Source organism: Larus michahellis, chromosome W (genome assembly GCF_964199755.1).
Source record: "Larus michahellis chromosome W, bLarMic1.1, whole genome shotgun sequence".
Classification (NCBI taxonomy): Eukaryota; Metazoa; Chordata; class Aves; order Charadriiformes; family Laridae; genus Larus; species Larus michahellis.
The window spans coordinates 8,062,073-8,089,607 of NC_133929.1; the positions used below are offsets into that span (position 1 = coordinate 8,062,073).

A 27,535-nucleotide genomic window follows, 5' to 3' on the forward strand; every position below is an offset into this window, starting at 1 on the left:
GAATCACCTCCCTCGACCTCCTGACCACGCTTCTTTTGATGCAGCCCAGGATGCGGTTTGCCACCTGGGCTGCGAGTGCACATTGCCTGCTCATGTTGACTTTCTTATCCACCAGCACCCCCAAGTCCTTCTCCTCAGGGCTGCTCTCAAGCAATTCTCCACCCAGCCTGTATTTGTACTTGGGGTTGCCCTGACCCAGGTGCAGGACCTTGCACTTGGCCCTGTTGAACCTCATGAGTTTTGCGTGGGCCCACCTCTCCAGCCTGTCCAGGTCCCTCTGTATGGCATCTCTTCCCTCCAGCATGTCAACTGTGCCACACAGCTTGGTGTCATTGGCAAACTTGCTGAGGGTGCACTCAATCACACTGTCCATGTTGCAGACAAAGATGTTAAACAGCACTGGTCCCAGTACTGACCCCTGAGGAACACCACTCATCACTAGTCCACAATTGGACATCGAGCCATTGACCACAACCCTTTGAGTACAGCCATCCAGCCAGTTCCTTATCCACTGAGTGGTCCATCCATCAAATCCGTGACTCTCCAATTTAGAGACCAGGATGTTGTGCGGGACAGTGTCAAACGCTTTGCATAAGTCCAGGTAGATGACATCGGTTGCTCTCCCCTTATCCATCAACACTGTAACCCTGTCATAGAAGGCCACCAAATTTGTCAGGCATGACTTGCCTTTGGTGAAGCCATGTTGGCTGTCACCAATCACCTCCTTATTTTCCATGTGCCTTAGCAGAGATTCCAGGAGGATCTGCTCCAGGATCTTGCCAGGCACAGAGGTGAGACCGGTCTATAGTTCCCTAGGTCTTCCTTTTTTCCCTTTCTGAGAATGGGGGTTACATTTCCCCTTTTCCAGTCAGCGGGAACTTCACCAGACTGCCACGACTTCTCAAATATAATGGAAAGTGGCTTAGCAACTTCATCTGCCAGCTCCCTCAAGACCCGTGGATGGATTTCATCAGGTCCCATGGACTTATGCACCTTCAGGTTCCTCAGATGGTCCCGAACCTGATCTTCCCCTACAGTGGGTGGTTCTTCATTCTCATAGACCCTGCCTTTGCCTTCTGTGTCTTGGGCTGTGTGGTTGGAGCCCTTGCTGGTGAAGACCGTGGCGAAAAAGTCATTGAGTACCTCAGCCTTCTCCATATCCTGAGTGACCAGGTCTCCTGTTTCCTTCTGGAAAAGGCCCACATCTTCCCTAGTCTTCATTTTATCACTGACATAGAAGTTTTTGCCCTTGATGCCCCTGGCCAGATTTAATTCTATCTGGGCTTTAGCTTGCCTAATCTGGTTCCTGGTCACTCAGACAGTTTCTCTGTATTCCACCCAGTCAACCCGTCCTTGCTTCCACCCTCTGTAGGCCTCCTTTTTGCTTTTGAGCTTGTCCAGGAGCTCCTTGTTCATCCATGCAGGCCTCCTGGCATGGGATTCCAATAATACAAACTGCTTACATACTTGTAACTTCAAATGTAAAGTATTTTAACTAAGTAGGAATGAAAACTATATTCCTCGCTGTACATTTATATTGTAATGGACAGAATGGAAGAAAAAATGGAATTATAGAATGTCATACAATACAGGTTAAAGAGCTGCATTTTAAACTGTATATGATGATTGGTTTATGCTAACAGGTAAAATAATGACATCTTAAGCTTCAAATACTACTTGTATTGTCAAAGAAGTCATTATTTAACATCATTTTTGTGAGATAATTATGTTTCTTTAGCTGTGGTAATATGCAAATAGCTAACTGGATGACAGCAAATGACTATGCAATGTTAAAAAAAAAAAAAAGAAAAGCCTAAAGCTAACATTTCCCACTTTAAAAAGAAATACAGTGGGAAGGGCCACAGGTCCAGAAAACAAAGTCACACTATGCTTTAAATGGAAATCTCACAGTCTGTGTTGCAAAAATATTACAGTAGAGATATGGACGGGGCTTGCTCAGTGGAGTGCACAGTCACACCAAGATCGTGTTGTCCCCCACACCAGTGAATAGTGGATGGGGCTTGGTCAGTGGGGTGCACCACTGCACCAAGATCGCACTGTCCCAAACCAGTGAATAGTGGATGGGGCTTGGTCAGTGGAGGGCACAGCTGCACCAAGATCACGCTGTCCCCAAGCTGGTGAATAGTGGATAGGGCTTGGTTAGTGGGGTGCATGGCTGCACCAAGGTCGCACTGTCCCCAAGCCAGTGCACAGCGGATGGGACTTGGTCAGTAGAGAGCATAGCTGCCCCAAGACTGCGCCATCCCTGTATGGGGGGGGCCCATGGTGGGAGCGTTGTCTCCCTGAGATAGAAGTGCTGGTTTTGTATGTCTGCTGTGTAAGTGTGTGCGGGCGCCAGCTTATACCTGCTGATCAGCATGTGTGCTACTGTTTGCTTTTTGTTGTGTGCAGTGTCGTTAGGTGACTCCACTTGAGCAGGTGTTCTGCCCGGTGTGGTACTGTTCTCGTACGCGACTAGGGCTGACACTCCGTCAAGTGAAGAAGTTTGTATATACACAGTGTTTAGATGTAGGTGAGTGCACCCAAGGTAGATAGACCAGGATGGGCCGTAGAACCGATGGAAGTCCTGAAATATTGGGGGAGTTTTCACCAGCCGACACGCTTACACTCTTGGGAACGGCTCACCCATGCAGGGCGTATGGCTGGTTGCTTCTTGTTTGCCTATAAGGTTGATCGGGAAAAGGAGTTGAGCCAAAATCTATAGGATGCTCTGCAGGAAAATGAGAAACTTAAGGGTGAGCTCTTGTTGCAAAGGCAGACTTTTATGTCAGCCGTAAGTGATAAGGAAAAAAAAGACAAAGACTACAGGAACAATTAGAAAGGAAATGTGCTGCGTTAGCACAAAAGCATGCTGTACGCGCTACAAGAAAGCGGCAGAAAAAGAGAAATAGGACACCTGATTCAAAGCAGTACTGTAGAGATATGGTTTGTTTGTTTTTTTCTTTCCTTTTTTTTATATATATGTTATTGCATGCCTTTGTAAATTATTCTGTGTTATATCCCGTGAGACTGAACGAACCCCAGCAGAAGCGGTCTCTTGAGCAAGGGGGTGGAATGTGGGAAAGCAATGGAAGATCAGCAAGGAGGATTGTAAATACGCTCAAGGGACTCGCACCTGGGTGCTGAAAAACACATATATCACACCAATTGTTATTCAGTCTCGGGTGCTTGCAAGAAAAACACTTGCACTTAGATAATGTAAGCCTGTGATGGACTCAGGGACACCTTATCTAGCTGCTTGAAAATCCTGGCCTGTTGTTGAAGAAGATCAAAGCACGATAGGAAAACTATGCCTGTTTGAACCATTTAAATACCAGCAAAAACAGGGAGTCTGTGCACACTCTTGCTAATAAGGACTCTTTCGCTGCCAAGGATTCTTGGTAACAAGGACTCTCTCTCTCACTCCGCGGTGCCCATTGAGCACAGGGCCGTTGGCCTATATTTACTTTTGGGTAATGCCCCCACTTTGTATCACCAGTCTCTCCCCCCCCCCATACCAAAGATATTTGCAGGTGCACGTGTCTGGTATCAAGCCCCAGGAGAAGTGGGGCCCACTGCAGCTGAAATAGTGGTAGCCGATGACACATAGGCAGTTACGATAGTGGTACCAGGAGAAGCACAGTGGCTACGTGTGCCTGCTCAGCAATTACGGCGCAGAGATTAGAAGGCTGGGGGGGGACAGGACTCTAACCATTTCTACTGTTTATATCATTGAATAGGTACCTGCAAATGCACTACCTTCGTGATCAAAACATCTGGGTAACTCTGGCTAATGTGACAGGACAGGATACGCTGTGTCTTAACACAGCCACACTCCAAAATCCGTTCACAACGTACCTAGTGGGAGTGCCGCTAACAACTAGTGAATTCAACATGACGATCCAGGGCACTGCCCCCAGCCCCGGCCTCCAGAAGGATGCAAGCATCATCAAAGTATGAGACAGCTGGCTCCCATGTATCGAGGAGTCCCCTGCGTTACCGCCCCAGGAGCTCTGCATTTTAGGAACACTAAATGCAGACCTATGCGTTGTTTTTTGGGGTTTTTTTTGTTGTTGTTGTTTGTTTGTTTTACTTCTTCATCAGTACAAACAACACCACAGTCTCCTGGTGGGTCAATGCCACCACCCCGTGGTACCAGAATAACACACGATGGTGTAATACTACTAGTCCAAATATCACGAAGAGTTACTCGAGAGAGTCATATCTGTCACCAGGACTGGTTTTGATCTGTGGGGACCGGGTGTAGGCTGGAATTCCCAAAGTAGTTAAAGGAGGACCATGTACATTAGGCCGACTGACTATTTTTAATCCCAGTGTCACTATAGCTTTATGGGTACAACAGAACCAAACGTTACACCAGCATCAACACGATGTACATGCATTTCCCCCAAACTGCAACAACCAAACTGAATTCTGGGGTCCTGCCAGGACCATAGTCACATCCTTTTTAGCACCAGGAGTTGCCAGTGCACAAGCACTGACGACCTTGAATAAACTTGGATGCTGGTTAACCAAGTTTAGTAATGCTACTAGTTGTGGAATAATTACTAAGGTAATAATTACTAAGATGGTCAAAAATACAGCATTGTTCACACATTAAGGAAAGGTACCCTGAGCCAACGGTTTGTCAAATTTTGATGAAATGCTGTCCTTTGTGTGAGCTTTTGCTCATTACAATATCATTATAATACCAAAACACACCTCCATCCCAAAGGCTACCCGCCTCCAAGATGTGACCACTCCTCCTTGAGTATGCACCCTGAATTTTTCGTAAACCGTACCTTTAAATGTGAGGCAAGAGCATTTTACGCCAATCATAATAAAGGTATTCATGACTAGAGTCACTCAAACTCCACCTTGAAGATAACAAATAGTATAAAAATAGCCCAAGAAAGGAGGAATATCAGGGAAGACACCATTGTGAACAAGTCGAGGAGGAGTTCATCACTGACTGACTTCCGGGACCAGTCGATGGACTGAACCTTTCTTCCCCACCATAGGGACGCGTTTGGCTCACGGACATGGTTGTCAAGATTTTAAAGGATTGTGTTGTATGGATTTAAGTGACCACTCCACATCCATCCATGCCCAGTTGCAAGAACTGCACAAGACTGAACCAGCATCTTGCTGAGACCACTGGGTGGAACCCGTTTGCTGGATGGACTTGGGGGTGGGGCTGGTTGAAGCAAATTATACTCATTGCCTGTGTGGAAGGAATTTGTCTGTTATGTTTAGTATGCTGTTTGCCGTGTTTAATAAGCATTATACAATCAGTTGTAGATGCCGCTTTGCATCGTACCCTTGTATGAGTTGTAGAATATCATCGTGTCCCAACTACGGACCACAGGGTGGCATGTGTTAGGGATAATAGAGGATGATCCAAGTGAGACACGATGAAAAATTACTAGTTGAACCAAACCCAGTATACATGTTGGGAAAAAGGGACTCAGTACTGTTGCTGCAAAAACTATGTGCGTATCCCTGAGAACCTGACCTTCACAGAAGAAGATAACAAGAAGGGAGTACAACAACGTAGTCAGGTATCGGACAGCCGCTGTTAGCAAAGCTGGATCATGAGTCTGGTGAGGCTCGCTGCATGTGCTGGCCACGCGTGCAGCGACTCTAGCCTGTACTTTTCCACTCAATCCAGTACAGGATATAAGGGGGCTGTCTCGGGTCAGAGAGGGGGAGAGAGAGAGACATGAGCACACTTTGAAAATACAGGGGACGCCCTGAATGCACTGTGCCTTGCCTTCCTCTGCTGTACTGATGCAGCTCCTTGTTATCCTGCTGCTCAACAATGCTACTATGATCTATGGGGTGGTAAGACTCTCTGAAGTAACTTTTGGAACATTTGGGAACTGCTTAGCAAGCGTTGTGCCTGCCTTCCTCTGCCGTACCAATGCAGCTCCTCGTTATCCTGCTGCTCAGCGATGCTACTACGGTCTATGGGGTTGGTAAGACTCTCGAGTAACTTTTGGGACATTTGGGAACTGCTTAGCAAGGCTTTGCAATAAAGCTGAATTAACTGCTTTTTTTTTTTTTTCCCCCCTGTAGCAAGGCTTCACAGTAAAGGAGAGTTAACCTGCCCCCCCCCCCCCTTTGTGTGGGCTCCGGTTTCTATGTTGAAACCTTTAAAAAAGAACCGGTTACATAGGTCCAGGTAGATGACATCGGTTGCTCTCCCCTTGTCTACCAATGCTGTGGCAACATCATAGAAGGCCACCAAATTTGTCAGGCACGATTTGCCTTTGGTGAAGCCATGTTGGCTGTCACCAATCACCTCCTTATTTTCCATGTGCCTCAGCAGAGATTCCAGGAGGATCTGCTCCAGGATCTTGCCAGGCACAGAGGTGAGGCTGACTGACCTGTAGCTCCCCGGGTCATCCTTTTTTCCCTTTTTGAAAATGGGGGTTATGTTTCCCCTTTTCCAGTCAGCGGGAACTTCACCAGACTGCCACGACTTCTCAAATATAATGGAAAGCGGCTTAGCAACTTCATCTGCCAGCTACCTCAGGACCCGTGGATGGATTTCATCAGGTCCCATGGACTTATGCACCTTCAGGATCCTCAGATGGTCCCGAACCTGATCTTCCCCTACAGTGGGCGGTTCTTCATTCTCATAGACCCTGCCTTTGCCTTCTGTGTCTTGGGCTGCGTGGTTGGAGCCCTTGCAAGTGAAGACCGTGGCGAAAAAGTCATTCAGCGCCTCAGCCTTCTCCATATCCTGGGTGACCAGGTCTCCTGTCTCCTTCCAGAGACAGCCCACATCTTCCCTAGTCTTGCCTTTATCCCCAACGTACTTACAGAAGTTTTTCTTGTTATCCTTGATGCCCCTGGCCAGATTTAATTCTATCTGGGCTTTAGCTTGCCTAATCTGGTTCCTGGTCACTCAGACAGTTTCTCTGTATTCCACCCAGTCAACCCGTCCTTGCTTCCACCCTCTGTAGGCCTCCTTTTTGCTTTTGAGCTTGTCCAGGAGCTCCTTGTTCATCCATGCAGGCCTCCTGGCGTTTTTGCCTGACTACTACTTTGTTGGGATACATCACTCCTGAGCTTGGAGGAGGTGATCCTTGAATACTAGCCAGCTTCCTTGGGCCCCTCTTCCCTCCAGTACTTTTTCCCATGTTACCCTTCCAAGCAGGCCCTTCAAGAGGCCAAAGTCTGCTCTCCTGAAGTCCAGGGTAGTGAGCTTGCTGCGTGCCCTCCTCGCTGCCCAAAGGATCTTGGATTCTACCATTTCATGATCACTGCAGCCGAGGCTGCCCTTGAGCTTGACACTCAGCACCAGCCCCTCCTTGGTGGTAAGGACAAGGTCCAGCATGGCACCTCTCCTCATTGGCTCCTCTACCACTTGAAGAAGACAGTTGTCGTCGACACATTCCAAGAACTTCCTGGATTTCTTGTGCCCTGCTCTGTGTTGTCCCTCCAACAGATATCAGGGTGGCTGAAGTCCCCCATGAGGACCAGGGTCTGTGAACACGATGCTGCTCCTATCTGTCTATGGAGGGCCTCATTGGCTCTGTCGTCCTGGTCAGGTGGCCTGTAGCTGACCCCTCACTGTAATGTCACCTGTCCCTGCCCTCCCTTTGATCCTGACCCATAAGATCTCTGTTGGGTCTGTCCCCAGGTGGAGCTCCATGGACTCCAGCTGTCCACTGACATAGAGGGCAACACCCCCTCCTCATCTCCCCTGCCTGTCCTTCCTGAAGAGCCTGTATCCTTCCATTCCAACACTCCTGTCATAGGAGCCATCCCGCCATGTCTCTGTGATGCCAATAAGATCATAGCCCTGGAGGCATGCGCACATATCTAACTCCTCTTGTTTGTCCCCCATGCTACAGTGCTTAGAGGCACTTAAGCTGGGTCCCGTGTAAGCTAACATACTGGCTGGAGTGGCTACAAATCCCTTGTGCTGCTTTCCAGGTGGCCTGTATTGGTGGCCTTCCATTGGCTCCTGTTGCCTCAGGAGCCCCTGGCTCATCTCCATAAGACTTTGACTGTGCTGCATTGTACCCAGCACATCTCAGAGCAACAGGTTGAGGGCCCTTGCTAGCAACCCATCTCTCAAACCTTGGTGTGTCATCCCTTGGCTTCTCACAGGCAAGCCTGATAATACCCCCCTCCCCCATCAAGTCTAGTTTAAAGCTCCATCAATAAGCCCTGCTAGCTCATGAGCAAAGATCCTCTTCTCCCTTTGAGAAAGATGAACCCCATCCGACGCCAGCAAGCCTGGTGCCGTGTAGGCCATCCTATTTAAAAAAAACAAAATTGCAGCAGTGACACCAGCCACGAAGCCATGTATTAACAGACTGAGTGCGTCTGTTTCTTCCAATGTCACTGCCTGTAACTGAAAGGAGAGAAGAAAAGATAACCTGCGCCCCAGACTCCCTTTCTAGCCATCCCAAGGCCCTGAAGTCTCTTTTAATCACCCTTGGGCTATGCGTTGCCACGTCAATGCATAAAGGGCTGAAGGAACTCAAAACACATTTCCCTCAGAGAAATCATATTTTCCTCCAAGAGTCACCAGAAACAGAAAACTTTGTACTTTTAAATAAAGAGCATTTAATGCATCTACATATCTTAGCATTGTTCCAAGAAGTTAGCAAAGAAACTCATTTCAGAATTTGTATGTGTATGCCTCATAAAGCACAACAAAGGATACAAATCCAAATTCCTACCTTCATTTGATGAACATGAGAAAGCTTACTAAGGGGTATTCTTTCTTTTTCTAGTCAATACTGGAAAACAGGGAAACCCCCTAGATTACCAGAGAAGTCCACATTCTGGTGGAGTTTGATCTTTCCAAAATTATTACTTTGTTTGGTAATTGCAGTTATGATAACAGGACAAGTTTTAAAAGAATACTATCACTGCGGAAGAGGGTTGAAACAACATCACGCTCACTACTGATACTTACTAGCACAATAAAACTAGCAACATAGGGGTCTACTTCACTGCTGTCACAGAGAATCTCAGCCGTAAAAACTGAGTATCAGCAAGCTACAGACGAAGACACATGACTTCACTGACAATTCTCCCTTTGCTCCACTTGCCCTTCTCTCTGCCTGCTGCAAGTTAGAGGCATTTGTTCTTTCAGCCAATGCCTTCACTAAGTGACCTAGATGATAAGCTTTGCTGTTGTATGAATACACAGGTGTTTTCATGTTCAGGGTAATGGTTTTAAGTACCTTCCACCTACTTGCCTCTTCAAATTCAACCGTGATAGAAGTTATCAGAAGATAATGACCACCTGAGAGCTGAAATGACCTAAGGCTTTGGCAGAAGTCTGCATCATGCAACATCTATATAACAATAACTTCACAGCTATACCAATACAGCACTCAGTGTGAAGTGATCTAAGAAAGCCTTCTCCTAGTTTAGCTGTGGAAGCAGGTGAGGTTAAAAAAAAAAAAAGCCCCTCATGCCAAAATAAGAGTGAACAATGGGAAATTATATTAGTTTAATATTCAGACTCAACTTCATTTTTATTAGTGTAAACTTCCTTGTATAGGAAAACCCTACTTAGATATACATTCCTTGTCTTAATTAACTAACTACACTTTATCATCCATTAATGTTTGAAAGTGAATTTTAGATAAAGACCACAAGTTGAACTGATGCTATTTGGCATCTACATTATTGAGATATTATTTTGCAGTCCTGTTTGGGACTATATGAAAATAGATTTTGGTAACAAGTTTCATTTCAGTAATGTTTCATTGATGGTATTCTCAGGAAACCCACAAGGCAACTGGCAAGTGAGGACAAAACTGGTGAAGTTTGATTGCACACAACCTTGGAGCACATCAGGGTGGTTTCAAATGTAGTTTAGGCTTTTGTTCCTTGTTGGTTCTGCTCTTTGTGGGGAGGGTGAGACATTTGCAAACACAACTTACAAATAACAGAAGTAATTTCCATAGGAAAAAATATATTCTAAAACAGGCTTAGATCAGCACAGAACACAAGTACATACTACCAAAAATGTGAAAGTATTTTTTTCCTCTACATAGTACATTAAGACTTCAGATAAAATATTGGACACAGTCCACGCTGTCCAATTCTCAATGCTACACACTAAAAATCCCATAATAACATGGAGTAGACCAAGTGGCAAATCTGTAAGAGAGCAACAAAAGAATCATGAAACCTACATGACCTACAAAGAAAGGCTGAGTGAACTATGCTAATTTAGTCAAAATATGACAACTAATGGGAATAAATGTATTCTCCATAACAACAGTGGACAGAACAGGGAAGATCAATCAGAGGAAGGGAGAATTAAATTATATACTTGGAAACAGTTTCTAAGGATAAAGATGGCAACACACTAGAACAGGCTTGGGGGGAGTTTATGAAGTATCCATCCTTGGAGGCTCTTGGGAACAAGCAAAACAAACATCACCACAGATTGTTATATGTGCTATTGATTGTATCCTCAGACAGAAGGAAGGATGGAGGAGACGAAACTCTCCTAAATGGAAAAAATACCATGAAAGTTGGCACGTCAGGGTATATTTCCACCAGAATCTATAGTTTAAGTCATTTGTCTTTGAAAAACCTTTAAAAGTCTTGTTCACAGAAAAAGGAAACATTCACAGCCTATATAAAGTAATAAACCCAAATGCTACAAAAGCTTTCTATGAGATTAAGCAGCTCTTCAGTTTGTAACTTCAAATAAAAAATATTCTTTGAAAATCACTACTGCTCATTTTACACATGCTATCAGCATGTGGGGAAAGTAGATGGAAAACACAGGCTTTTGAGACAAAAAATATTTGGTGTCAGATAACAGTCAAGAAACATGGGACATTTCACTAGTAGCAGCATACAAAGATATAAGAAGTAGTGCCCGGTGCTGCAGAGCCAGGAAAACTGCTGTTCTATCTGCAACCCGCTAGAACAGCAATGATCTCAAAACCAATATAGTATAGAAAAGCTCCACTGGCAGCTGACACAAGTCATTGCTAATTGATTGCTATAGTTCACAAAAACATGGGAGCAGTCAGTTTAACAAAAAAAAAAAAAAGCTCTCCCTGGAAATCTGTGCAAAGCACAGAGAGAAAGAGAAGGTTATTGGGAGCTTGACCAAGCCTTCTATGATGGCACGACTGGCTGTGTGGATGAGGGGAGAGCAGTGGACATTGTCTATCTCAACTTCAGCAAGGCTTTTGACACTGTCTCCCATAACATCCTCATAGGTAAGCTTAGGAAGAGTGGGTTAGATGAGTGGACAGTGAGGTGGACTGAAAACTGGCTGAAAGACAGAGCTCAGAGGGTCGTGATCAGCAGTGCAGAGTCTAGTTAGAGGCCTGTAACTAGCAGTCCTGTTCAATATATTCATCAATGACCTGGATGAAGGGATAGAGTGCACCCTCAGCAAGTTTGCTGATGACACAAAGCTGGGAGGAGCGGCTGACACACCAGAAGGCTGTGCCACCATACAGAGAGACCTGGACAGGCTGGAGAGTTGGACAGAGAGGAACCTTATGAAATTCAACAAGGGCAAGTGTAGGGTGCTGCACCTGGGGAGGAATAACCCCCTGCACCAGTACAGGTTGGGGGCTGACCTGCTGGAGAGCAGCTCTGTGGAAAGAGACCTGGGAGTCCTGGTGGACAACAGGATGACCATGAGCCAGCAATGTGCCCTTGCGGCCAAGAAGGCCAATGGCATCCTGGGGTGCATCAAGAAGAGTATGGCCAGCAGGTGGAGGGAGGTCATCCTCCCCCTCTACTCTGCCCTGGTGAGGCCGCACCTGGAGTACTGTGTCCACTTCTGGGCTCCCTGGTTCAAGAGGGACAGGGAACTGCTGGAGTGAGTCCAATGGAGGGCTACAAATATAATCAAGGGAATGGTGCACCTCTCTTATGAGGAAAGGCTGAGACCTAGGTCTGTTTAGCCTGGAAAAGAAAAGATGGAGAGGGGATCTTATCAATGCTTATAAATATCTAAAGGGTGGATGTCAGGAGGATGGGGCCAGGCTCTTTTCAGTGGTGCCCGGGGACAGGACAAGAGGTAATGGGCACAAGCTAGAACACAGGAAGTTCCACCTAAACATGAGGAGGAACTTCTTTACTTTGAGGGTGGCAGAGCACTGGAACAGGCTGCCCAGAGAGGTGGTGGAGTCTCCGTCTCTGGAGATATTCAAAACCCGCCTGGATGCGTTCCTGTGCAACCTGCTCTAGGTAACCCTGCTCTGGCAGGGAGGGTTGGACTAGATGATCTCTGAAGGTCCCTTCCAACCCCTACCATTCTGTGATACTTTTATTTTTAAGACAGTAGTCTGCTCCCAGAGAGATAAGACCTCATTGTTTCTAATTTATGCCAAGGAATGGTATGCAGAAAGGCTCCTGCTTATACTTATTGCTATAACAACCAAGGTCAGCTAACTTTGTTATTTGCCCTGCTGGAGGGTCGGAAGCGGAAAAGCATAGAGGGGTTGCACCTGCAGGGAGAAGCGGACAGGACAGGTGACCCAAAATCGATCAACAGGGTATTCCATCCCATCTGCATCATGCTCAGTATAAAAGCCGAGGGATCAAAGGGTCAGCCCTCTTTTTCTTCAGTGTACGGCATCCAAGGAGGACTCTGCCTTTGATCCCGATCCGTGTGTTCCTGATTCCAGATCCAGAATCCAGTTCCCATCCGTTGATGAGTGCAGTCTGGGACTTTCCCAGTGCCTGCTGGTGACATGATCGTCATCCTGGGAACTTGATATGGTTTTGTATATATTTCATTATTTTCTTAGTAATATTAATATCTTTTCTTTTTATTATTTTATTATTAATATTTCATGGAAGTAGTTTAATTTCTTTTCAACTCATAAGTCTCTCTCTCTACCTCCTCTCCCTTCAGGGAAAGGCGGGGGACAGCATCTGTCGTTTGTTTCAGTGGCCAGTCCAGCCCAAACCACAACAGAAAGAAGAGTCACAAGGCCTGATTCAACAGCCAGCCCTAAGGCACAAAGTTCTGTACTCAGTCTTTTTTTTTGTTTTATAAGCCCAAAATAGATTTTTGTCTTTTCCATTATTATGCCTTTTTCCTTCCTTCCCGAGTAATCCCTAAGTCAAAGAGTACAAGAGCTAAAGAAGGAAAAGAGCAAGAGGACTCAGTTAAAATCTCAGCCTACCTAGAAGAAAATCTGTCATGTTAGTATAAGAGCACAGCTCACATACATTTTGAAATACTATAATGTTGCTGCTTCCTTTATTTATTGCCATAAGAAGGAAAAAGAAAAACAGAGTTAATATTCCCATTCTCACTGCCCAACTTCACCTTGTGCTTGAAACATACGGCACTTTTAGAACTCAGTCCTGCAAACGGCCAGAATTAGTAACTATCCCAAAATTTTGGAGTACTTGATCTTAGATTTCATTTAAAACTTAAATGTCTGTCAGATTTATGAGTATGACTAGTCCCACCTTCTACAGTGGATTTAGTTGCTTATTTAAAGATTAATGACCCAACAATGAATATAGAAAGCTGTGGATTACAATGAAGCGGAATTCACTTGATTCAATGCTGACTGCTCATTTTATGTTTTTTTAATTACATGGTTCAATCACAGTAATAAGATTACCAGATTAACAGGTAAATTTATGCAGATTTGCTAACTAAATCTGGAGCCTTGAAAAAAAATACAGAGAAGTTCTGAAATTCACATCCCCTTAGTATGCTAAAAATATATTAATGGCATCTGTTGGGAATTGAAGTAATCTTAAACTTGATTATTCAAATCATGTGCCTTGTTTATCATGAGTAGCTAAGACTGGTGAAGCCTTAGGCCACAACTTGTAACCTAGCAACACAGTGAATTTAGGCTGAACTAGTGCAAGAAGAATGGCTAGTAGTTTTGCGTGACTTTGATATATTGTAACCTAACTAACATAATGAAATTGTATAAGTAATATTAACAATTCATATTGCATTATGCTTAGCAATATGAATTAGAGTGACTGTTATGATCAAAGGAAAGGGAACTATAATTCTTGGAAATGAAGAAAGGGACCATTCTACCTGGAGTCAGCAGAAGACAGATGAATTCTGGGTGCATAGTGAAGAAAGAGACCATTCTACCCCAGAGTCAGCAGAAGATGGATGAAATCCAGGTGCAAGATAGGACAGAGAGATCATGAAACTGTGTAAGAAGGTAAAGGCGCCTGCACCAAAACTCCAATCATCAAAGAGGACACGTAACCATCGAACAATTCAATCGGACAAAAGACACATGCTTGTCACGTGAGCAGGTGCATGAATAGCTTATGTAATAGATTGTGAGGCTTTAAAAAGCACAGGAAAATAACCGAGGGGGTCCCTCTTTGGAGGCACCCAGCTCAAGCTGTGTTAAACCAACTCTGTGACAGAACCTAGGGTTTGAACTTTTTTCCTACAGTTGGAGGCTAAGACTGGATCCAGCTGCACCTAGACTCCTCTCTGAGAAGTTTAGAAAGCAAGGGGGGGTCTAGCCTGAACCTCATGACTCAGCAGGAAGGTCTTCCTGAACTCTTCTTCAACAGCATCAAAGCACCTAAATCTTTGGAATTTCATCAGTCTCAGAGTATTTATTAGGCTCTCATCACACTGGACAAGGCAGAAGAAGCAAATGTCACGGCATCTGTACATTTGGTTCATCCAGCATTTCTCCAGTCAAAACATAGCACCTGAACGAGGGCAAAATTAACCCCACAAAGACTGTGTAGAGCATTCTTGGTGTACAAAGGATAGTTGTAACATGGACTGATTCTTCAGCTAATTTACTTTGCGCTATTTTTTTAAAATGATATTAACTCTCCACTATAGACTAAAACTATGTTTAACTATATAAAACTATGTCTATTATAAAGCAAGTGGATATTACACTTCTTAAACTCACAAGTCTATTAACACTGATTGTGAATTATATTTCTTAATATATAAGCTGATTTAAAAAAAACAGTAAAATTATTTCTAAGGTAATAAATGGTCAAAGTTCATTTTACAACAGGGATATTTAAAACAGAAAACTGTAATATACTATAACCAAACTGCCTTAGGGTAATCCCCTTCCCTTTTTTTTCCTACAGAATTTTCTATGAAATAATCCAATAATTTTAAAATTGAAGCTAACAAAAAGATTTAACTTCAACATTTGACTTCTGGATTTAAAACAATTTCTCATTACAGATGTTGCAAAAGCCAAAGTAGCAGGTATGTATCATCAAGTTCAAACAGGCACTTTGGGGTTTTTTGGGGGGATGGAGGTTTGTGGTTTTTTGTTGTGGTTTTGGTTTGTGGGGGTTTTTTTTGGTTTTTTTTTTTAAATACTTACACATCCACAAATAGTACATAATCTTTACTGTCTTCTGGAATTCTACAGGAATGTCTACAGAAAAGTCCTGGTAGAAACATGGACCCACTGGAAAATTCTCAGGAAGAGGTGGCCAGTTATTTTTTCTACCTGCAAATCAGAAGAAAAAAAAAAAAAGTACTTTATAATACAGTTTTAATCTCTGTATACTAGAAAGAGATATGCATTTGGACTTGTTCAAATTATTTTATGCACAAGTTTCATAAGCGTATGGAAAACTTGGGCTACCAAAGCCCAAAAATTTTATTAGCAATCCTCACACAATACTGAAAATAAACTTCAGAAATAAAATACAATGAAGTGCAGACAGATCAAGGAAAGTACAATATTTAGCTATGTAAAAGACTAAGCAGGCATCTGACAGTTCCTATAAAGTAATGAGAAAGGAGAATCCTTCACAAAACAATTTCTCAGAGTTCCTTGACTTTTAAATGCACATTTCCCTAAGTCCCACCATACTCTCATACTTTGTGGAACACAAAGACTGAGGACTGAAAAGCATTCTCCATTCTCAGAATCCTGATATTTGTAACACTTGGATATCTCTAACACTTCGAACTAGTTCCCAATACAGTTTACAGTCAAAGCTTTACCTAAAAGCCCGTAAGCTTTAAGAAAGGCAGCTATTTAAATGGTCTAAACTACTTTTTTGTTACAAGAAGATGCCCAACAGCATCAATATATTTTGATACAGTTGTGTGACAGAGTGAGGACACCACAAAGGACAACACAGTATCAGACACTTGAATTTCCTGTATGCTGATCTGCTCACAGACTAGAGCGCACATTCTGCCAAACAAAAGTCATACAAAGCATAGACTCAGGGATTCAACTGAGATAACTACAACAAACTGTTTTCATAGCACTTCAAATTCTGGATGCAAGAGATACATTAATCACCATATTCCAAAAGTGGAGCTGAGACTAACCTAAAGGTACCTTTATTTGAAATTCTGACAAGGTTTTGCTTGGAATTTCTATCTTCAACCATATCTTTACTAGCAGTTCATCTGGTAAGAACAGAAAACTTGCAAAGCTTACACACTTGGCATTATTTATTATTTCTTTCCCCACTCACAAGATGAAGCTGACAGTTCTGTCCAAACAGGTCCAAGGCACTAAATATCTGTTAAATTTTCTGTCTCTTCCACTGAAAGTTTTTTATCAAGCGTTTTAGAGCAGGGAATTTACAGAGGGAGCATACAGAAGGTATGATGCCGTGTAGGCCATAAAAAACTCAAAATTGTGGCAGCGACACCAGCCAGAGCCATGTATTAACAAACTGAGCATGTCTGCTTCTTTCAGTGTCACTGCCTATAACTGGGAGAACAGAAGAAAAGATAACCTGCACCCCAGATTCCCTTACTAACCTTCCCAAGGCCCTGAAGTCTCTTTTAATCACCCTTCGGCTACGTGTTGCCACTTCATGGCCACCCACATGGAAGAGCAGCAGTGCATAATAGTCCAAGGGCCATACCAGGCTAGGAAGTTTCCTAATGATGTCCCTAACCTGGGCCCCAGGGAGGCAGCAGACTTCCCTAAGAAGAGGGTCTGGCTGACATATTGGACCCTCTGTTCCCCTCAGAAGGGAGTCACCCACAACTACAACCCATCTTTTCTTCCTTGTGGAGGTGGTCGTTAAACGGGGGGTAGGCCTTCCCAGTCCCGTCAACTCCTATGGTGTAGTCGGACCGTCTTCCACATCATCCATGAAGCTGGCCTACCTCACCCAGAGCCTCATACCTATTGTACAGAGGCATCTGTGTAGGGGAGGTGGACAAGGAGGGGATTCGCTTGCTGCCCCTAGCACGGACTTGCCTCCATTCACAGCTCTCCATTTGGCCTCCGCCTTCAGCCTGGTGGGAGAAGGATACGGGATCCCCTTCATCTTGTTTTTCTTTTCTGGTGTCTGTCCCTGTTTTTCTCTCAGAGAGGTCAGAGCCTGATTCCACCAATCTATTTCTTTCTCACACCCCCCGATCCCTCCTTAGCCTTTCTACTTCCTCTCTTAGCTCTGCCACCAGGCTGAGCAGATTGTCCACCTGGTCACACCTCACACCCCTACTACTGTCCATTAGCCATGTAAGGTTGTGGCACTCCTTGCAGCCTGAGACCTGTGTGGCTGCATGTTTGATCTTTGCATTGCAGTCAATTGCATATGACGACGGTGTCCTAGATGTGCAGCCAGCATCTTAAATTGAACACAAATAGCAAAATAAAATAAAATAAAATAAAATAAAATAAAATAAAATAAAATAAAATAAAAATTGAATACAAATAGCAAACTGTTGCAGAAGACCTTGCCCTCCAATCAAAACTTCTCTACAGTGTTTCCAAAGGAGTTCGAATGAGTGTGCAAAAGAAAAATAAAAAAAACAGAAGGAAAAGGATATTGTTCTCCTCAGTGACAACATACAATTTCTGATTTGCAGCACCTCTTATGCAGTCATTTGGCAAAACCCCAATATCCTCTTTAAAGCTTTAAGAGCTCTCTCTTCTCCATTCAGCCTTCCCAAAGAATCCTTTAGATTCTTCATGGACTCTTCAAGCACTTCGATGTGAACAACTGTAAACTAATAACACAGTAAATACCCATTTTAGAAATATCCTGAAACATGCATGGGGTGTCAGAGTTATGTTGCCTACCATATTTGCAATTACTGACACATGGTGGGACAGCTCACATGGCTGGAATGCTGTCATGGATGGCTATGTCCTTTTCAGGAAAGACAGACCAGCGAGGCGTGGTGGTGGAGTTGCACTCTATGTGAGAGAGCATCTGGAATGCATCGAGCTCTCACTAGGGGCGGATGAAGAGAGGGTCGAGAGCTTATGGGTAAGGATTAAGGGGCAGGCAAATATGAGGGACACTGTTGTGGGTGTTTATTACAGGCCACCTGATCAGGATGGGGAAGCTGATGAGGCTTTCCACAGACAGCTGAAGGAAGCCTCACAGTCACAGGCCTTGGTTCTCATGGGGGACTTCAATCACCCTGATATCTGCTGGGAAGACCCCACAGCCAGGCATGCACAGTCCAGGAGGCTCCTCCAGTGCACTGATGACAACTTTTTGACACAGGTGGTGCAGGAGGCAACAAGGAGAGGAGCACTCCTGGACCTGGTACTGACAAACACAGAGGGACTGGTGGAGGACATGAAGGTTGGGGGCACCCTAGGCTGTAGTGATCATGAAATGATAGAGTTCAGGATCATGGGTACTATGCACAAACCAACAAAAACTAAAATTACAACCTCAGACTTCAGGAGGGCTAACTTTGACCTCTTCAAGAAACTGCTTGGAGAGATCCCGTGGGCTAGGGCTCTGGAAGGCAAGGGGGCTCAAGAGAGCTGGTTGGTATTCAAAGACCACTTCCTCCAAGCTCAGGATCCGTGCATCGCAAAGAGAAAGAAATTGGGCAAGGGACGCAGGAGACTTGCATGGCTGAGCAGGGAGCTTCTGAAAAAGCTCAAGTGGAAGAAGGAAGTCTACAATAAGTGGAAGAAGGGACTGACCCCTTGGGAGGATTACAAGAACGCCGCCAGAGCATGCAGGGATGAAACAAGGAAAGCCAAGGCCTCCTTAGAATTAAACCTGGCTAGGGATGTCAAGCTCGACAGGAAGGGCTTCTACAAGTATATTGGAGGCAAAAGGAAGACCAGAGAAGTTGTGGGCCCACTGTTGAATGAGACAGGAGCCATGGTGACGGAGGATGCGGAGAAGGTGGAGTTACCGAATGCCTTCTTTGCTTCGGTCTTTACTGCTCGGGCCAGCCCTCAGGAGTCCCAGGCATTGGGGGAATTAACGGGGAAAGACGAAGACCTCCCTTGGGTTGAGGAGGATCGAGTGAGGGATCAATCAGATCAGTTAGATATTCACAAGTCCATGGGCCCTGATGGGATGCACCCGAGAGTGCTGAGGGAGCTGGCAGAAGTCATTGCTGGGCCGCTCTCCATCATCTTTGAAAGGTCCTGGAGAACAGGAGAGGTGCCTGAGGACTGGAGGAAAGCCAACGTCACTCCAGTCTTCAAAAAGGGCAAGAAGGAGGAGCCGGGGAACTACAGGCCGGTCAGCCTCACCTCCATCCCTGGAAAGATGATGGAACAGCTCGTTCTGGGCATCATCTCAAGGCATGTGGAGGAAAAGAAAGCTATCAGGAGTACTCAACATGGATTCACCAAGGGGAAATCATGCCTGACTAATCTGATAGCCTTCTGTGATGGCATGACTGGATGGAGAGATGAGGGGAGGGCAGTGGATGTGGTCTACCTTGACTTCAGCAAGGCTTTTGACACAGTCTCCCACAGCATCCTCATAGGGAAGCTTAGGAAGAGTGGGCTAGATGAATGGACAGTGGGGTGGATAGATAACTGGCTGAAAGAGAGAGCTCAGAGGGTTGTGATTAGGGGCACAGAGGCTAGGTGGAGGTCAGTGACGAGTGGTGTCCCCCAGGGGTCAGTACTGGGTCCAGTCCTCTTCAATATATTCATCAATGACCTGGATGAGGGGATAGAGGGCACCCTCAGCAAGTTTGCTGATGACACAAAGCTGGGAGGGGTGGCTGTCACACCAGAAGGCTGTGCCACCATACAGAGAGAATCTAGACAGGTTGGAGAGTTGGGCAAAGAGGAACCTTATGAAATTCAACAAGGGCAAGTGTAGGGTGCTGCACCTGGGGAGGAATAACCCCCTGCACCAGGACAGGTTGGGGGCTGACCTGCTGGAGAGCAGCTCAGTGGAAAGAGACCTGGGAGTCCTGGTGGACAACAGGATGACCATGAGCCAGCAATGTGCCCTTGTGGCCAAAAAGGCCAATGGCATCCTGGGCTGCATCAAGAAGAGTGTGGCCAGCAGGTGGAGGGAGGTCATCCTCCCCCTCTACTCTGCCCTGGTGAGGCCCCACCTGGAGTACTGTGTCCAGTTCTGGGCTCCCCAGTTCAAGAGGGACAGGGAACTGCTGGAGAGGGTACAGCAGAGGGCTACCAAGATGATGAGGGGACTGGAACACCTCTCTTATGAAGGCTGAGGAATTTGGGTCTTTTCAGTCTGGAAAAAAGATGGCTGAGGGGTGACCTTATCAATGCTTATAAAATACTTAAAGGGTGGGTGTCAGGAGGATGGGGCCAGGCTCTTTTCAGTGGTGCCTGGGGACAGGACAAGAGGTAATGGGCACGAACTTGAGCATAGGAAGTTCCACCTAAACATGAGGAGGAACTTCTTTACTTTGAGGGTGGCAGAGCACTGGAACAGGCTGCCCAGAGAGCTGGTGGAGTCTCCATCTCTGGAGACATTCAAAACCCTCCTGGACGCATTCCTGTGCAACCTGCTCTAGGTGACCCTGCTCTGGCAGGGGAGTTGGACTAGATGATCTCCAGAGGTCCCTTCCAACCCTATGATTCTAGGATTCTATGATATAGATGAACAAAACTGTCTCTGAAGCCTGGAAGAGACATGTAATCAATCCAGACCATCAATATAAGTTAGTGAAATTAGATGAAGAGTAATATATGGAGAAGGAAATGAAAAAACAACCAAAAAATTCATTGTCTGGGAGAAGAGGTACAGAGATTTAATAAGGAGATTGAAAAGACTAAATACTGAGAACATAAAAATGGTTTAATGTAGGGACAATATCACCATGATCCTTTTCCTTAGAAGAAGAATAGCAATTCCCCATTCCCAGATCCTAGGGTATGACTGGCATAAAGTTCCATGAGAATTTGAATTACTAAGCGATTATGCAATCTGGAATTGTACCGCTCTGTACTCCAATTTCCACAGGTGAAAAAAAAAACAACAGCACATGTGGAAATACAACAGTCAGAATTCTAGATGCAAGTGAAAAGATCACACAAAGTCAACCTTGCACAGTATTTTAGTTTTTTGGTTTGGTTTTTTTTCCTAACTTCAGTCTGAAGTTCTTCCTTTTCATAGAATCATAGAATCGCCTAGGTTGGAAGGGACCTTTCAGATCATCTAGTCCAACCATCAACCTAACTCTGACAAAAACCATCACTAAACCATATCTCTAAGCACTATGTCTACCTGTCTTTTAAATACCTCCAGGGATGGTGACCCTACCACTTCCCTGGGCAGCCTGTTCCAATGCTTGATAACCCTTTCTGTGTAAAAAGTTTTCCTAATATCCAGTCTAAACCTCCCCTGGCGCAACTTGAGGCCATTTCCTCTTGTCCTATTGCCTGTTACTTGGGAGAAGAGACCGACACCCACCTCTCCACAGCCTCCTTTCAGGTAGTTGTAGAGAGCAATAAGGTCTCCCTTCAGCCTCCTTTTCTCCAGGCTAAACAACACCAGCTCCCTCAGCCACTCCTCATAAGACTTGTGCTCCAGACCCCTCAACAGCTTCGTTGCCCTTCTCCGGACACACTCCAGCACCTCAATGTACTCGAGGTGGGGCCTCACCAGTATCAAGTACAGGGGGACAATCACTTTCCTGGTCCTACTCACCACACTGTTCCTGATACAGGCCAGGATGCTGTTGGCCTTCTTGGCCACCTGGGCACACTGCTGGCTCATATTCAGCCAGCAGTCAGCCAGCACCCCCAGGTCCTTTTCTGCCAGGCAGCTCTCCAGCCACTCTTCCCCAAGCCTGTAACGCTGCATGGGATTGTTGCAGGATCCAGCACTTGGCCTTGTTGAACCTCATACCACTGGCCTTAGCCCATTGATCCAGCCTGTCCAGATCCCTCTGCAAAGCCTTTTTACCCTCAAGCAGGTCGACACTCCCACCCAACTTGGTGTCATCTGCAAACTTACTGAGGGTCCACTCAATCCCCTCATCCAGATCATTGATAAAGATATTAAAGAGAACTGGCCCCAATGCTGAGCCCTGGGGAACACCACTCATGACCAGCTACCAACTGGATTTAACTCCATTCACCACCACTCTCTGGGCCCAGCCTTCCAGACAGTTTTTAACCCAGCAAAGAGTACATGGGCAGCCAGTTTCTCCAGGAGAATGCTGTGGGAAATGGTGACAAAGGCTTTACTAAAGTCCAGGTAAACAACATCCACAGCCTTTCCCTCATCCACCAAGCAGGTCCCTTTGTCATAGGAGGAGATCAGGTTTGTCAAGCAGGACCTGCCTTTCATGAACCCATGCTGACTGGGCCTGATCGCCTGGGTGTCCTTTGTGTGCCACATAATGGCACTCAGGATGATCTGTTCCATGACCTCCCCAGGCACCGAGGTCATAATGACAGGCTTGTAGTTCCCCGGATCTTCAGTTAAGAGGATGGAAATCATCTCATTTGTGAAAATGCAGTAAGAAAACTGATGATTTCACACAACACTTAGAGTTTGTGGCAAAATGATATACGGATCTTGACTATGGGTTCCCAAAGTATCATATGAAAAAATAATAAAAGATTAATAATAAAATAAATCTTTCTGCTATTTGCACAGAAGATCGTGTCTGTAACATAGCAAAAGATAAGAAAATGTTTCAAAACAGGAAAGTTCTCCTACAGCTATAAATACTGACAGAAGAGAAATCAGAGATGTTACTTCAGAAGTTACTTTTACTTCTTCTTAAACTGCTCCATTTCTATTCAATAGTATTACTTGGATATTAACTTAGAATAAAAACAGCTGATAGCAGAGTAACATGTAACATAGGCCACATTTAAAATTTTTGCTGTGAAAATTTGCACAGGCCAGACCAGTTTTTATTCACTGTATGCATTGTCCCAAAGGAGATAAATTTTCTTTTCCTGAAGAGATTATAAAAACCCCTCTTTTATCTGTTTCACAATGTCACTGTAAAACTAAAACAGTTTCTAAGAAAAAGTGAAATTCCTGCAATTTAAAGAAGTATTTTTTCATGCATACCCCCCTGTTGATTGAGACACTGCATTTCCCTTTCTCTGCGATCTAGTTCAGCTGCTTTTCTTTCCAGTTCTTCTTGACGCTTTAGCAGTTCTGCCTGGGCCAAGGCTTGCTCCTGAACAAAACAAGCATCATTAGATATTGATAAAAAAAACACAAACAAAAAAAAAATATTCTATTTTCCATAATTAAGCATCTCCAGTTATGGATGAAGACTGACCTAATATTAGACAAATTCATGCAGTAACTGATTACTTAAAGGCAGTATTAATTTTCATAAGTAATCAGGAAAGCAATGCTTATTTATAAAAGACACTATTCCAGAAGTGTATTTACACGATTTTAATTGAAAGGAACCCAGTGCTTGAAAGTTATAGACAAACCTTTGCAATTTGTGTGTAAGCAGGCGTTTCTTCTGTTGGTTTCATTATTGCTGGCTGGGTACTGGGTACTTTAGGCATTTTCACATTTCCTGGAGGAGGCTAAGAAAACAAGAGACATTTTATAGGGAAACAGTCTCCTATTCTAATAAACATCTTTTCATTAACTCTGTAAGAACTACTCCAGTTGTTTTAAAGGAAGTGTTACTGATAAACTGAAAATCTGATATGCTGCCTGCGATATTTATAACCTTCAGGAAAAAAAAGATAACTATATTCTATGGTGCAGCGTTCTGATTGTTTGTTTTTACACTGCACTACTTGCTATAAACACACATGGAATTTTATGGATCAGCAGAAAGTAAATAGAATTTTAATTTTGTTCAGACAGGAATATGAATAAGGACAGTTCTTGTTTAGGACAACTGCAGGATTTAACAGTGATCTCTTCATGTTTTCAAACATGATGTAATTTATTAGTAATTTCTTCCAGAGCTTTCTACTTAACAAAGGCTTATATCACCTGGTTAACTAGAGAAGCAATGTACCATATTAAATTTTCCAATTGAGTATCCACAATCTATTGCTTAACTATTCCACCAGAATGTACTGTAGTATCTAGTTTTACCAGTAGCAATTCAGTCACTTGGTCATTACCTATAAGAACACATTGTTTTGTTTTTTTACAAAATCCTCTCCTGCTTATTCCTGTTTGCCATCTCCTCTGACTTTCTCCACATCTGTCTATCATACGCAACGTTAACCAGTACCTATCAAGCCAAGGAAATTACTATCGCCTAGATTAAAGTTATCAACTGAACTTTACCAAAGCAGATCAGTATAGCCCTACTATGATGTTATTTTTATACTTAAATATGCTTGGGAAAAAAATACAATTTGCATCTTTCTTTGTGTAGAGCTTACAATGTGAAAGACTTCCCCGTTCTGTGATCTTTTAAGACAGAGAACCACTTTTTCCTAATAAATTAGTACTGCTATACCTTAATGTCCCAGTTTGGGGTAGAACAGAGCCAACTTTCTGCTCAGTGAGAGAGGCTCTTGCTTATACTTGTTGCTGTGGCAACCAGGGTCAGCTGACTTGGTTGCTTACCCCCCATGGAGGGGTTGCACCTGTGGGGAGGCGTGGACAGGTCAGGTGACCCAAACTGACCAATCAGGTATTCCATCCCATCTGCCATGCTCAGTATAAAAGCTGAGGGATCAAAAGGTTACTTCTTCAATAGCTCTCTTTCTTTGGTGACTGATGTCTGAGGAAGACCCTGTCAGTTTGTCTGGCTTTCATCCCAATCAGTGTGTTCTGGAATCCAGTTCCCATCCATTGCTGAGTCCAGTCTGGAACTTCCCTAGTGCCTGCTAGTGACATCTCCCTGGGAACTTGATCTGGTTTTGTATATATTTATATATATTGTATCTATTTCATTATTTCCTTTTTTTATTTTATTATTAAGATTTCATTAAAGTAGTTATTTTTTTCTAAACTTATAACTCTATCTCTCTTCCTCTCCTTGGAGCAAGAGGTGGGGGAGAGCATCTGCTGTCTTTTCGCTGGCCAACCCAGCTCAAACTGTGACACTTATGCCAGAGCATTCTGTGATAAGGAGAAAGGTCTCTTGTAGAAGAACTCCTACAAAAACTAGATGCCCATCAAGAGTCTTAACATCTGCTTCAAACATAAGATACAAACCCTGCACCAAAGTAACAAATAGCTACTGAACAAAAACTCTGTTATGCATTGTAGGCCAGAGCAATGCTACAAAAGCCCCCAAAAAAGTCTAATTATTGTAGCTCTGTGGCTAAAGTAATGTTAGCCTTGAAAGCATAACTGCTAAGCAGCTTCCTGCTAAACTAATGAGCGAGAGTGCCCACAATCTCCAGTAAGGACTCCAGTAGTCCTTCACAGACACCTGTAATAGTGTTTAAAGTTGGATTGGCAGACTAGGAAATATTTGAACAATTAATTCAAAGATACTTATCCTTGAAAGACACTGTCCAAAAAGCATGCAGTGCTGTTAATGGTTGGAACATGCATATATGCTTATGAATAAAGGAACCAATCAGAAAGCTCATTAGAGATACATAATCAAAGATGCTAGCCAACAGCATATATGATAGATGACATTAATATAAGGAACTAATTATGTACAAGATTCTTTGGATTCAGATTTATGCATTGTTTAGGTTCCACTGTATGCTAGCTGGCCGCCTATACAGTATTAGAATTGCTGTCCACTATGCACACATCTAGGTAAGAGCCTGTGCTCCCTGGAAGAAGAGAGACTAAACCAGTAATTTCTAGCAGGGGCTGTGCATCCTGGAATCCTAAGAAACTCAAAAAGGGCTGGGGGACAAAAGCTGTTAAGAGATGTTATAAAAGCTACCTCTTCCAGCGGACTCTGAGACCTGGGGACCTTTCCAACTGCTGGAGCCTAGTCCAGCACACCTTCAGACCCTCTGAGAGCTCTCCTTCCCAGGCTCACAGCTACAGCTGCTGCTTTTCATGTTTCCAGGTTCAGCTAGTGTAAGAGACAACCTGTAATTTCCCCTAAACAAAGACTGAGAGAAGCAGCCTGAGGGAAGCATGAACAAATGGTGAGACTGGTGAGAGACGAAGGAGGGGGGGAGGCCCTCTGAGCTTTCCTGAGGAATGTCTCAAACACTCACAAGTACCAGGCCTTCTGCCCAAGGAACTGATAAGGCTAATGCCTGCTTATCTCTTGTGTGATTCATATGAGAGAAAACTTAAGGCACCTGGAGACCAGTTCTATGGAAACGACAGCTCTACTTTTCTTCAGCAAGGACAAGACAACAAGAATCTGCGTAGTTCATAGTTCTCTGTTTCTTTGAAAGGCTACTGTGCCCAATGAATGACCTTTGCCTTATTATCCATGAAATGCATATTAAAGTTGACACCCTGCATATGCTAATGAAGATTATCGAGATCATGCTAAACATATGACTATAGCTCTCGTCTCCCCACCCAAATCATGCTACACGTCACCTGGGGGGGGAGGGAAGAAACCTGAGACAAAACTGCCCCTGGCAGTGGGGAAAGCCGTACTGATATGTCAAACATAGAAGGGGAAAATAAGTGCCCCTAAGAAGAGAAGATTTTTCCCTGAGGGAATACACAGAAGAGCGGTCCTATGAGTCAAAGACACACACCCCACATTGACCGGACCAACGCTGGAACCAGGATGGGTGATATCTTTTTCTCTCTCTCTCTCCGTGTCTCCTTCTCTATGTTTCTTTTCCTTTTTCTTTTTTCTTTTCCCTTTTGTTTTAAAGTTAAGTAAGTAACACAAGGCATACCGTACCACTTGCCATAATTCATTGTATATCTGTTACTAAGTAACACAATGCATACCTTACCGTTTGCCATAATTTGCTTTATAACTAAACAATTATTGTGGACCTAGTTAAGATCTATGCTAATCACTGTGGGAATCTAACAAATGTTTGTATACAGACCTTGAGAGTTGTCTCACCTTAGTCCGAGCTGCTGGGGATTTGCAAGTCCGAGTCACTTACCCCCCCCCCCTTTTTTCTGAGTGGGGCGTGACAGCTAGTAGCAAGGTTGAGTGTGTATCCCAGAGATGCACACAAATACATGCACAACCACACATACCAAGAACACCATCACAGCCAGCTACACAAGCTGCCATAGGCAGGGCACTGCCTTAAACAACACCCTCGCTATCAGAATTACATAAAATATAGGTACACAGAGTCACGTCCCATTCCTCTCCAGCTGATCAGCACTGAAGTTCACTATTGAAAAACACATGCCTCGTTCTCTAGATTTACAAGCACATCAACAACTGCAGACCCCTCAGATACGAGCATGGGCCCTCAGCCTGTCTGACATACCTGCCTGGATCCAGGACCCTCTTACCTGGTATACAGGTTTCCCCCTGTTTGCC

General features: G+C 44.3%; 1 protein-coding gene across 2 annotated transcripts in view; it reads right to left on the bottom strand.

The window, feature by feature from the left end:
- Nucleotides 1-27,535, bottom strand: part of LOC141735461 (secretory carrier-associated membrane protein 1-like) — a 90,504-nt gene that overhangs the window by 24,055 nt on the left and 38,914 nt on the right. For both annotated transcript variants that reach the window (XM_074568293.1, XM_074568294.1), the window contains 3 exons: nt 23,598-23,696; nt 23,218-23,329; nt 15,330-15,458 (listed from right to left, as the gene is read on the bottom strand). In XM_074568293.1, the coding sequence (XP_074424394.1) occupies nt 15,330-15,458; nt 23,218-23,329; nt 23,598-23,696 (340 nt within the window). The remainder of the gene's footprint in view (nt 1-15,329; nt 15,459-23,217; nt 23,330-23,597; nt 23,697-27,535) is intronic.